Raw genomic sequence first — 13,183 nt, 5'->3', positions numbered from 1 at the left:
ACAAATGTGAATAAGTAACTATTGATTAAAAAATATTTTTTATCTTTGTGCTGCCAGACAGCTCTCTTTGAGGGGGAACTGTTATACTGTTCAGTCTCCTTGGATTACAGCAGTAATTTAACACAATTCTCAGCTCACTTAATTTGTTGCCCCACAGCTGATTTCCTTGATTTCTTATGCGTCTTTTGACATTTGAATCAATGAGGTAAAACCAGAAAGTTGTATTCTGGTTTTGGTTTTCTGTCAAGCGAAGTTCCACTTTTTGTAAAGGAGTCTGGTGGCCTTAAAAGTGGCTGTAAAAGTTATGTAGGCATAATCGGGTGTCATAGTAAGGTGTAACTGCCTCTGTTGATGTTCCTTGTGTCTTACTGAAGAACACCCCGGGTAGTCCTTACAAACAAAAATTCAACAAATATGATGACATTGCACCTCATAGAACCAGATTTGCACATCAGTAGTAAAAACCAATCAGAAATCTCCTCCTGTCTTTCATCATGTCATCATTGCTCTGCATTCACACTGGAAGCATGACCAAAGTCTGTGCACTAACAACTCCTGAAACTACAGGAAGTGATCTTCAGACAGTGTTGGGGATGCTACTCTAAGAAAAAGGATGTTATTTACACATAATTTGTTAATTTTTAGTGCGCTATTAACAAATTTAGAAAGGTTACACTTAAAACTTCTAATAACTGCAGTATTACAGACATTGTCATATAACAATCATTTAACAGTTGAGTCATTCCATATAAATTCAGCCAAATATGAAAATTGTCTCTTCAGATTGAGACAATTTTTCTTTTACTCACTTATCTCAACTTCACAGTGAGAACTACCTGTGACGCTTGTGTGTAGTGTAGTGTCTTCATCTGCTGGCTCATACTCATACTGAGCCCTCTGATCCAGGCCAGTGTCAGATCAGAGGACTGTAGCGAAAAGATTTTTTTCGGCATGGAGGGAATCTTGGCTAGATGATAAACTTTCTATTAAACATGTAGGTAAAAAGGAGATCATTCACGTGCTATCACACAGTTGCTGCAGATTTGTCGGCTGCACATCCAGGATGTGAATGCCCACCGCATCCCAAAAGTCCTCTATTGGACTAGACCTGGTGACTGCAGAGGTCATTTGAGTACGGTGAACTCCCTGTCAAATTCAAGAAACCAGTTTGAAATGAGTTGTACAAAACAAGGGTGTTATAGACTTTTTGTAAGTAAATTTTAACTAGTTTAAGACGGTAAACCAAGAAAATAGTTGAAAGATTAACTGATTTAAAAAATAAATGCAACCCTAAAAATCTGTTGTCTACTCGTTTATCATGAATAACCTTCACAAAAACATTTTGAAATGAAAATTATCCCCCACCTATATCAGAAATATTGTTCCTGTTTTTATGTATTCACGCTTGACTGCACGACTCGATGTGGATGTGCTATTGTTCGGTTTCATCGCCTGCTTCCTCTCCCTCTCCCTGTGCAGACACTGTGTGTGAGTATGAGGTCCAGTTCCACCAACGCCTGGAGCAGGAGCGTGCCCAGTGGAACCAGTATCGCGAGGCGGTGGAGAGGGAGCTGGGCGAGCTGAGGCGCCGGCTCTCCGAGGGTCAGGAGGAGGAGAACCTGGAGGATGAAATGAAGAAAGTATGTCTGCTACGTGCATTTTTCAAAGTTTTGTCTGCTCCCTTAATTTCTGCTAATATGGAATCTTAACTTTCTGAAGTTTGTTTGTTTCCTCTCAAGTCTCTCTCTCCCCCCCCCCCCCCCCCCAAAAAGATAAATAAATAAATAAAATAAAAAAAATAAAAATACAAGATGGATACCAGAGAACAGAACGCAATGTCCCAGATGCTTCGGCCAGCTGGACTCCTTCCTGTGTCTTAAGCAATACTGAGTCTTGCAGGCCAGTTCCAAAATTCATATCAGAGCTTTCAAGTTTCACACTGCTCATGGCTGGGACTGTGTGTCATTTGTTGTCAGATGCATTTTCAACTGTGTTTCATTGCCAGGAAGAAAAATTCATCCAAACGGTAGCATTATTTTCACATGCTGCAGTTTTGACTGGCTGTCTTAAAGATCTGCCCATGCTTAGTAAAAATGGAGTGAGGACTGCTGGCCCTCTCCCTCACCCACGTTCTAAGAGACATCTTAATTAAGACAGGGAAACATTTTTAAGAAGAGCTCTGTAATCAAGATCTGTGCTGCTGTTGTGATTTAAAAGTTTTATTAAGCCATTTGTAGCTGCAGAGGAAGCTGTGAAATCTGATAAATATCTCCCAGTGATGAGAGTTCAGTCATTGAGGTGAAGAGTTGGTAATAATTCTTCATTTATTGTAACAAGGTTTTGGTTAACAGTGCAAATGAATGTGTTTCAAATCTCTTTTTTAACATTAAAATATATGTTATCATATTTGTAATGTCCAAATTCATCAACAAATCTTTGTGACTTCAGAGGAATAACATCCCAACTTGGGAGTCGTGATCATCTGAGGAGCACATAGCTGCAGGAACATGCAAATCTTTGAATTGTTGATCATCTGGTTGGATCAGATTATTAATCAGATTATGGACACATTTGCTTTGAGCCCTTAAATGTCTAAAAGCTGAAGAGCTGAAAATAGCTAAAACTCAAGGAGCTGATTTATTGGAACAAATTAAAGCTAATTTTAAATGACCTGGAGGCAGGTATGTTTTCCTAAAATATTACTGTGTTCTTTAGCGTGATACAAATAAGCTGATGTTTTAGGCTTTATTTGCATTGAAGTTCACGAATTTAGGTGTTGTACTTTGTATTTCCTGTTGATTGGGTATTTTTTCTATATTGTTTTGTGTATTTGTGTGTGTGTTAAGTGTCTGTGAAACTACTGTGGATTTGTACAGTCTTAGGAAACAGGTTCATGATTTACCAAATTGAACAAAAATGTATCAAAATAACAACAAAAACTAAAAAAAATAATCATCCAGCCTCTCAACACTCCATCTCTGGTTCTTCTTTTATCATCTACATGTACAGATCTAACTAATGATCTGCTGTTTAAAGGAAATAATGTTTCCAGATGTTTCCATGTGTGCACATTTATAATTATCTTATGCAAATTATTTTGAAGGCCCAGGAGGATGCAGAGAAGCTGCGTTCCGTAGTGATGCCTATGGAGCACGAGATCGCAGCCCTGAAGGCCAAACTGGCCACAGCCGAGGAGAAGGTGAAGGAGTTGGAGGCCTCGAAGGTTAGTCAGCAAGAAATTGATGCTTTTGCGTTTTGTTTTTTGCTTTTATTTAAATAGGTTTCAGTCCCCCATAAAGGGGAGAATCACAAAAATTGTAATAAAGACATTAATAACTGTTTATTTTTAAGCTGTGAAATAATTTCTAAATAACTTTTGGGGGGGGGAAAAGCACAGACTTTGGTTTGGTAAGATAACGGATAATTGTTGCTTTAAGTAAACTCTGCATGTGCTTAGCTGGACATCTTATTAAGCACTCTGTAAGTGAATTTAATTTGAAATGGCTCATTATGTCAATAAGCACAGCTTGCTTTTTAAACCAGTTTATCTTCAGTATTCAGTATTGAGAGTGTTCTTCACTGTTTTCAATATTGGCCAGTTGATTAATCGATTGAGCGTTTTTGTTCTCACTAGTCGGCAATAGAAATACTCTGTGGTTAAAAGAATCATTCATACTTTAAACCTGAGGCGTGAAAGACAGCTGTGCAAATCAGGGCGGTGCTGCAGTAAAGTGATGTAGGTCCTGAGTGGGTGTATGTCAGCTGTAACTGCTCGACCGGAGGGATGCATAACCTGCACCATCTGTAAAGCACAGATGTGTGGACGCTAATATACAAGGAAGGACGGCTACTGCTGCTGCTAGCACTGCTAATGTTGACTACCCTAGGCCAAACTATTATTATTTTTATCTAAAAAACAGTCATGGACTGTGTGCGTGTGTGCTATCGTATACATGGCATCACAAATTTCAGCGACATTTAAAACACTGTTTGATTAGTGACGCTTTTGATTAATTGTCTTAATGGCTCATTTTTATGTGGGCAGTGTTTGACCTCGTCTTTTCTCAGTGTTTTCAGACTAATTGATTTTGATTGGTGTTTTCTTTCGTTTTTACCTTGGAGGGTCCCTAATTTGCACTCACATAAAAAGTGAGATTTTTATTTAGTATACAGTAGCAAAAAGAGAAATGAAATTGTACAGCACCTGTAATAAGTACTCAGCAGTCAAAGGTGTGGAAAAAAAACCCCCAACAACTGCCAGTTGAAATTTTCATACACAGGGTTGGCTGTGGTTGCTGTATGACTGCTGTACTCTTACTTATCACTGGCTCTGCAGTTTCCACTGAGTCTATGGAGTATTTCAGCTTCTTATGGTCAGACGATGTAATTCCAGTTTATTTGAGCCTGTGTTATCTCCCGTTGATGCAGCTGTTGTGTCTCTGTGGCTCATCCTAGCTTTACTCTTCTCACATCTGTCACAGAAATTCAGGGAACAGAAGTTACTGATTCAGGACAAATAAAGAAAAAAGAAAAATCCCTATAGCTTTCGAAAGTGTTTGAAAGGGGGGTGAGAATGCTGAAAAACCAACACGTTTCTCACCCAGTTGAAGAAATTAAGCTCCATATCTGCTGGATATGTCCGCTGACAACAGTAGCTTCAGTTAGTAGATTTGAATTTGTTTTGACAAAATGGACTTTTTAGTTGATTTCTGGTGTTCAGCTAAAATTGTTGTAACCATTAGACTCTCAGCTCCTGTTTATATTCCAGGATTTTTTTATGTGCTCTCAATCGTATAAATTATTTTTCTCGTTGTCTTTCACAGGTCAAGGAGCTCAATCACGTTCTGGAGGCTGAGAAGTCGTGTCGTACGGACCTGGAGATGTATGTCGCTGTGCTGAACACGCAGAAGTCCGTCTTGCAGGAGGATGCGGAGAAACTACGGAAGGAGCTTCATGACGGTAATTTCTTGTGGAAATTGCTTGATGAATTAAAAAAATTAGATGCTTTGGGAAGTCATATCATGCCAGCAGTCACACAACAGCTTATCTCAAAGGTCCTTGTATTGCTAAAGGCAGGGTGGCCCTCAGTCATTAAAATGTTCCGAAAACACTTTACTAATAAAAGGCTTTCAAAAATAGTTGATTATTTTTGATTAACTTTGGAAATGTGTTTTTGTTTTTTGTTTTTTTCATGCCTGTTTTTCTGCATGCAGTGCCGCTTTAGTTGCGACTGCATCGTTAAGACAAACGTGCTTTTCTGGAAACGAGCTAAACTCCAGCAGCAAAGCACCGAATCACGATTAACCTCTCTCAAAAACAGCGCTGAATGATTTAGTCTGCTGTAATTAGTGAGCGTGCGAGTCTGGACATATCAGCTGGACAACTTAAAGGTAACATTAAAGAAATTCATGAACTTTACCTGGTTAAAATAATAGTTCGACTGTCTCTGTCAATGTGTTTTTATATATGTAAAACAGTAGCTGTAGCCTAATAACCTACACTCACTGGACACTTCATTAGGAACGTCTTGTTATTTCTGGGTTGGACGCCCTTTTGTCTTCAGAACTGCCTTAATTCTTGGTGGGAGAGAGCAACACAGTGTTGGGAACACTCCTGAAAGATTTCAGTCCATATCGACATGATAGCATCACAAAGCTGCTGCACATCCATCCATCCATCCATCCATGGATGGATGGATGGATGGATGGATGGTAGATTTCTCATTCCACCACATCCCAAAGATGCTCTGTTGGATTGAGAGCTGGTGACTGTGAAGCTCATTTGAGTACAGCGAATTACTTTAAGTTCACTGCATTACCACGTGTAAGGGGTACAGTATGGTCAAAAAGGGATAAACATGGTCAGCAATGGTGTTTAAACGATGCTCAGAAAATATCCCCCACACCATTACACCACTAACAACCTCAACTGTTAATACAAGGCAGGATGCATCCATGCCTCATGTTGTTTCCTACAAATCCTGACCCAAACATCAAAATGTCGCAGCAGAAATCGAATCTCAACAGACCAGCCAACATTCTCCCATCTTCTGGGTCCAATTTAGGTGAGGCATGTAAATTTTAACCCCAGGTTCCTCAGAGAGGCACGCAGTGGCATCTTCTGCTGCTGTAGATCATCTGCTTCAAGGCTCCAGATTTATTGTGCATTCAGAGATGCATTTCTGCATACCTTGGTTGTAACGAGTGGTTATTTGAGTTACTGTTGCCTTCCTACCAACTTGAAGCAATCTGTTTTTTGTTTTTTCCCATATTTTTGCCCCGAGGACTACCACTCACTGGATATTCTCTGTTTTCTGCACAATTTTCTTTCAACCTAAAGATGGTTGTGTGGGAAAAATCCCAGCAGATCAGCAGTTTCTCAAGTACTCAGAGCAGCCCATCTGGTTCAGAGTCACTTAAGCCAGCTTCCTTCCTTATTCTGATGCTCAGCTTCAACTTCAGCTGATCATCTTGACCATGTCCGCATGCCTACATGCATTTAATTACTACAGTGTGATTGGCTGATTAGATATTTTCATTAACAAACAGTTGAACAGGTGTACCTAATGAAGTGGCAAGTGAATATGAGTTGTTAAAAAGTCAAAAAAATACAAACTTCCCCAGTGCTCATATTCAGCGAACAGTCATGTTGATGACAGAGGTGACAAAAACACTCTCTTAATTTTTCCTCCTTTTACCGTAAAGAACAATATTCAAAAATGTTTATGAGTCATCCACTTTATAAAAAAATGATAAATAGCCTGAGATGTCCCTAGAAAAATAAACCGCAGTAATATATTTCAGCTTTTCCACATTCAGTGACTCTGCTCTAAGTATGTGCACATTACAACTGAGAGATGGAGTGGAAAAGTGGAAAACCTTCCCATGCGGAGTTTTTGGATGACTCCAATAATTGATCTTATTCATAACTTCACTGCAACTTTCACACTTAGCAAGGCCATCCAGCTGGAAGGCCAACTCTGATCCTCTTATAGGCCGGTTCTGGCCCCTGGACTGCTTGTTAGACAACCCTGATTTAGTGCTTGCAGTACAACGATGGAAACCCTGAACATGATGAAGCATGATGAAGCAGAAAGGTTTTCTAGCCAGGCTGCTCGTTGTTGTTGTTGCTTGAGAGTTATGATTACGCTCTGGTTAAAGCTGGTGCTTGGAAACGCTTGCAGAGCAAACTGTGTTGTAGCTTAAAGGTGTTCCTTTGTTTGCTTTTCACATTAATAAACGTTCACAAGCTCCTTTTACCATTGTGTTCATTTTGAACTGATGCCAGTTTGCATTTCCATTGCAAATTTGGTCTTAAATTTGATTTAAAATGCCAGTAAAAGGGTTTTAAATGTTTTGTATATGACTTTTGTATAGCTGCAGACTCCATGGAGGATGTGTGTGTGTGTGTTCATGTTTAGTCTGCAGCTCCAACTTTGTCTTTCGCCTTTCTCTCTGCTGTTTATGACCTCAGTCTGTCACAAGCTGGAGTTGGAGCGGCAGCAGCACAACCAGCTGAAGCACACATGGCAGCGAGCTAACGACCAATTCCTGGAGTCTCACCGCCTCCTTATGAGGGACATGCAGAGGATCGAGAGCGTGCTGTCATCAGAACAGCTCCGCCAGGTGGAGGAGATGAAGAAGAAAGACCAGGTACATAACATAACCTAACAACAGTGTCTCTGCAGATAGTTTAAAGAGGCTTGGCTTTCCACTTGGGAAGCATAATCGTCTTTGCAGTGGTTAGAGTTAATAGAATTATTGGGTTTATCTCCTGTGGAAGTGGGGAAAGGCCAAACAGGCCAGAAAAAGTTGCCAAGAACAAGAGTGTTCACAAACTGTAGCTCAGAGGACTAAAAAAAGCCCAAATCACAACCTTTTAAAGGAGGTCTTTTATGTGTTTCCTTATTTTCTGTTAAATATATACATTTATAAATCTGCATGCTGATGTTAAGCATGGCCAACATTTCAAATAATGAGGCTCAGATTGCTCTAAACACTCAGTTTCAGGCAGTTTGTTTCAGAGAGAAGATAAACTGAGCGTCTGCACCAAATACCAGTACTACATCATGCAAAGCTACTCCAGTAATTAAAACATGGAACTGGGAGTGATCATAACAGTCCATCTTTAATAGTTTTGGGCAGTTTGGGTGGATGCTGATGTAAGGTTTTGAGGATGCTCTTGGTCAGGACCTGGCTCCGACTTGCAGCTTCCACGTTTAAAATCAAGCGTCTGTTAAATGTCTCACCTCACTCTGTGCCTTTTGTCACTAAAGCAGGAATAGTCCAGATAGATCTAGAACCAGTTGCATGTGTTTCAACTAGAAAAATGGCTTTGGTGACAAAAACGTTACGCGGGCACGACGCCACAAAGCTGCTGAGCCAACACTGTTGCGAGTTGCCGTAGGAACAAATTCACCATCGCGTCTCAGATTCTGTCCACCATGACGCACGAAAGCAGAAGTGGTTGTGCGCCATCACGGGCACCGTGTTGTTGAAAAAGAGGTAGTGGAGTCCACACTTTGGTAAAACTGAGCTGCTTTTGGCACCACATAAAAGACTAGCTGCGTACCGGGCTGTGGTGGTCATGTGTAGCACACTATAGGATTTAGGACTGTGCTAAGGAAACAAATATATCCTTATAACAATAAAATGTGATGATGATGTCAGTAAAACTCAGTATTATTTTATTTATTAAGGTAGAATCTAAGATTTTAAAGGAGTATCTATTTAAGTGTCCACTGAGTGGGAATTTAATCGATGTAAAACAAAACGTGACCAAACATTTTGTCTCTCCATCCAAGGAGGATGACGAAAAGGAGCGCCTGAGTCAAGTGAAGGACCTGCAGGAGGACAACGGAGGAGACAACACCGAGCCTTTGGAGGACTTATTCCTCGGCCTCAGCGTCGAGGAGGTAAGAGCAGAGAGTAATCTGATACGTCCCCACTGAGCAGTCTGTAATTGGATCAGTCTGTAATATATTCGCTTTGAGCCATCTTCACATTCAAGTACCAGGTTATGTGTTGTGTCTCTATCGTTCCTAAATTGGGGAGAAATGGCAACAATATCTTCTGAGAAATATACATTTATGATTCAGTTTAATCTCAGTGTAAATATTTGATCTGATTGCACGATTTCAGTCATCCCCGTTTCTGAAAAACATGTTTACTGAGACATGCTGTAAGTCTTGTTGTAACGATGTCATGGTTTTATGCCTTCGGCCTACATCAGCTGTGCAGACACTGGAATAAGTTTGAATCTGGATTTCGTTTTGCAGTTTTCGAGAGTTGTGATATATAGTTGATCTGCTTTTGGAGAGAATCTGTTGGACGTCAGAAATTTATGATCACTGTTTAAAGTTTGAGCAGCTTGAGCTCGTTTTCCAAAGACCTGTCAGATTGTCGGAAAACTTGTCTTCGCATTAGTAACGTTTTACACATTGCAGCCTGGCTGATCTTAAAGAAAATGGTATTAACTTTGCAGCAGAATCAGGACAGAATCGTGATTAAAAATCAGCATCTGAGCCATCTTTATGTTGTTGGAGCTGTCGGTGGATAAAGTGCCAGTTGACTGGTCCGTGATGTACGGCCGCTCAAAAATCAGACTTTAAAATCACGATGTTGTCAATAGTCTCATGTTTTTCCAACATGATTATTTATTTACTTCCCAAACTGCTCAGCATGTGAAATGCCACATTGCTGCTGTTCAAGGAACTTAATTTTTTTTGGTTTATTTTTAACTTGTAAAGCCGAACACAAATTTTGGAACAGGAAATGCTGGCAAAAACAAACAAAAGAGGAAGATCACACCTCTGATCATCAGGTTTCTCACTTCATCTTGCACTGGGAAACTAAACCAGTAAAACCAAACACTAACCCCCTTAAAAAGTGAATAATTAATAAGCAGCAAAGCTACAGAAGAAAAATGATTATAGCTTTATATGCACGCAAGTGATCGTCCAATGCCAACTCTCATTAAGAACGAACCAGAGAAGGAAAGCAGGTTAATAACAATGATAGAAAATGACCAGATGCTGAATATGTGGCAGACTTGGGCACATGTAACAATGAACTTTAAAAATGGCAACATTTTTACAGGGGATTTCCTTGAACTTGAGTTATTATTCAAATGAAAATGAATAAATAAATGTGGATCAAAAGAGGTGGAGGCAGGCGGGGATCATGTTGTTTTTGCTAGCCAGCAGCCACCACGTGGAAAGGTCTTTGGGTGCGGATGTGGGCACTGAGAGGCCCACGCTGTGAGAGACTCGGGAGACTAACACATTAACCACTGGCGTGTTACTGTAAATTATATATTTAAAAGGTGAATTAAAAAATATTGTCTGCCCAGCTTCATCCCACTTATTAAATAAATCTGATACTATGAAAGATTTTTTCTGAGGATGCCTTTTTCCGCTTTTTCCTCCAGCCCCATGTGAACCACAGCGCCCACGGCTCTATGCACTCCTTAGACACTGATGTGGTGACGGGCAGCCCCATGGACCCTTACAAGGACAACTTGCGGCGAGTTCAGTCCACAGACAGCCTCGGTTCCTCGCTGTCCATCCAGCAGGGTCTTGGCGGCCAGAACCACAAGGCCAAATCAGCAGGCCACTTGGACGAGTCGGACTTTGGGCCCTTGGTTGGGGCCGACAGCGGGGTGACAGACAGTAGTTTTGGAGAGACTGCTTCAATTAGCTCAATCAAGCTGCCGACAAGTCACTTCCTGCTGACTAAAGACCAGGAGAAGGCGATCAAAGCCATGACCCCGGAGCAGGAGGAGACGGCGTCGCTGCTGTCCAGCATCTCTCACGCCCCAGACACCGCTTACTTACCGCCTGCCGGCTACCGGCTCGTCAGTGACAGCGAGTGGAACCTGCTACAGCAAGAGGTGCTTAACCAAGGCTTTACAACAGCTTTAATGGTCTGAGCACTGCAGGGGTCAAAGGTGGTTCAAAGGGTTTAATGGTTATGACTGGACGTAACATTTTTACAGCGCAAAAGGTTTTTACTTCGCTTTAGGATCTTTACTTCCTGACTAGTTCTTCTTTGTACCTCAACATTAGAGCAGCATATGCACGTTGTAGTGCAATTTTGAGTGTTTCTCATTTTTATTTACCAGCATTTAGAACAGAAAACACATTTTCCTCCTTTTTCTTCAAATTTTTCCCCAAAGTTGGGAAAGCTTAAAGTGGCTTAAAGTAAAATGATGGTGATACAGAAATATAATAAACGCTAAACACAGTGAACATGGCTGACTAAATGTAGTAGTAAAACAAGAACAGCAAATATCAGATGAGTAGTGTGGCCATGTCACCTGCTTGATATATTTTTAATGGTCTTAATTAAGTTTCTTAGTCTGTTGTGGCTCAATAGTGCAGTCGTTTACACAGCCGCCTAACGAGTGAAAGATCCCTGGCAGATCCCTTTGGGCATTGAAGGCCATGTGGTGTAAAAATCTGCCAAGTCATACATGAAAGCTACCAGCCGTGAAGCGACCCCTCGTGAATAAGGGAGTAGCTGAAAACAGCTTCCGACTGAATCATCCTGACAGATATCAGGAGATCAGCCTCCTTCTCTTAGCGCTTTCCCTCTGCGAAATCTGCAAGACTCATTTTTTCATGTTTTCAGTCATAACAAAGTCTTAATTTGTTACATCCTAGAGCTGAGCATCGTTATTGAGTATTAAGTAGTTTTTTATCACATGGGTTTCTTGTTTATCTGTCGCCAGTTGAAAAATGCTGGCAGGAAGCTCGGACGAAGGTGCGACATGTGCTCAAACTATGAGAAGCAGCTTCAGGCCATCCAAGGACAGGAGGCTGAGACGAGAGATCAGGTTCGGGTTTTTCTTTTTCATGCCATTGCGTTTTAATCACATCAAGCAGATATTTAAGGTTTGACTTGTAATGTTCATCAGAGGGGGTTCTCATTTCTTACTGTCCTACAGGTAAAGAAGCTGCAGGTGATGCTACGTCAGGCCAACGATCAGCTGGAGAGGACGATGACTGAGAAGCAGAATTTGGAAGATTCAGTCAAAGCAGGAAACGAGGAAACCGCTGCTAAGGTCAGGACCACGTGTTCTCTTGGTTCTGATGTCCGTGTGGATTTAAAGACTTTAAACCCCCACTTTTTATTCCAGTGTGTCATACTCAAGTCAGAGTTGATGACATTAGAATAATTACTGTAGAAAAATCATTCGTTTGGAGTCTAATGGGATTTATTTGAGTTGCTTTTAGCTATGTTTGTTCATTCGTTGGTTAAATTTGGTGTGAGGTCTGGCGGATTATTTCTCAGAGACAAAGCCAACGGAGCAGAGATTTGGCCAGTTTCCACATTTACCACATATGCAAATAAACATAATAAAATATTCATGCCTTAACCGCTCACGTACGCGTTACTTTAATTGGATTTCCATCCAGCCATCGTCTTGGAGGCTATCCCAGCTGCCATACTCAAGAAAAATCTAAAACAGCTCAAGCAAGTTCTTCAGTTTAGTTGTCCCAGCATGGCACTGGTGCTGTGCCGAGCTTTGTAAACACACGTCGACATGTGGTGGCTGTGTGAGGTCAGCTGGAGGCAGTGCCAAAAACATAACTTTAGATTAAGTTATAATAGATTAAAAATTTCTTTCTAGCAAAAACTTCCCACTGCACAGTCTGTCTGAGCTTATTGGTAGCGTTTTTCCACACTTCTTCCTCTTTGTGGTGAACAACACTTTTAATCTCTTTCCTGTTCAAGCCAACTTTTCAGCCAGTCAGCACTCAGCGTACACGTAGCTGCTGTTTGTTTTGTGTTTTTGTCTTTTTGAGACTTCAAAGATGACACGACGCACGCTCAATGAAGGGTAGCCATCTAGAGGGGTGAGGGGAAAGAGAAGAGAGCGTTGTGTGCTCTGCTGCACATCCAGTAAGTGGTGCAGAGAGTTGTCAGATCCACTCATTATCCACAGGCTTTCACCATAGCCACAGATGACGTGTGCTTCATCGCTCAAATTAACATCGTTGTCCACCCGAAAAAAGCCCTGAAGCCAGGTACAGTCACATGCTTGTCCAGGAAGTGTGAGTTTAGCAACATCTCCATGAAACACATCAGACACGCTTGACAGTGTTAGCTCTCCATCCGTCTTACTGTAAAAGGACCCATTTTCTCAGCTAACAATGGCTGGAACAGTTTATCTTCTTATC

General features: G+C 41.0%; 1 protein-coding gene across 1 annotated transcript in view; it reads left to right on the top strand.

Annotated features, from left to right (window-relative positions):
* rabep1 (rabaptin, RAB GTPase binding effector protein 1) overlaps nucleotides 1-13,183 on the top strand; it is a 42,033-nt gene that overhangs the window by 9,992 nt on the left and 18,858 nt on the right. Inside the window, exons 4-11 of the mRNA XM_082549068.1 lie at nucleotides 1,480-1,640; nucleotides 3,104-3,223; nucleotides 4,824-4,959; nucleotides 7,474-7,652; nucleotides 8,804-8,914; nucleotides 10,429-10,890; nucleotides 11,731-11,835; nucleotides 11,947-12,063. Coding sequence (XP_082405194.1) covers nucleotides 1,480-1,640; nucleotides 3,104-3,223; nucleotides 4,824-4,959; nucleotides 7,474-7,652; nucleotides 8,804-8,914; nucleotides 10,429-10,890; nucleotides 11,731-11,835; nucleotides 11,947-12,063 — 1,391 coding nt within the window. The remainder of the gene's footprint in view (nucleotides 1-1,479; nucleotides 1,641-3,103; nucleotides 3,224-4,823; nucleotides 4,960-7,473; nucleotides 7,653-8,803; nucleotides 8,915-10,428; nucleotides 10,891-11,730; nucleotides 11,836-11,946; nucleotides 12,064-13,183) is intronic.

Source organism: Aulonocara stuartgranti (genome assembly GCF_965226115.1).
Source record: "Aulonocara stuartgranti genome assembly, chromosome: 10".
Classification (NCBI taxonomy): Eukaryota; Metazoa; Chordata; class Actinopteri; order Cichliformes; family Cichlidae; genus Aulonocara; species Aulonocara stuartgranti.
This window is presented reverse-complemented; position numbering and strand designations above follow the sequence as displayed.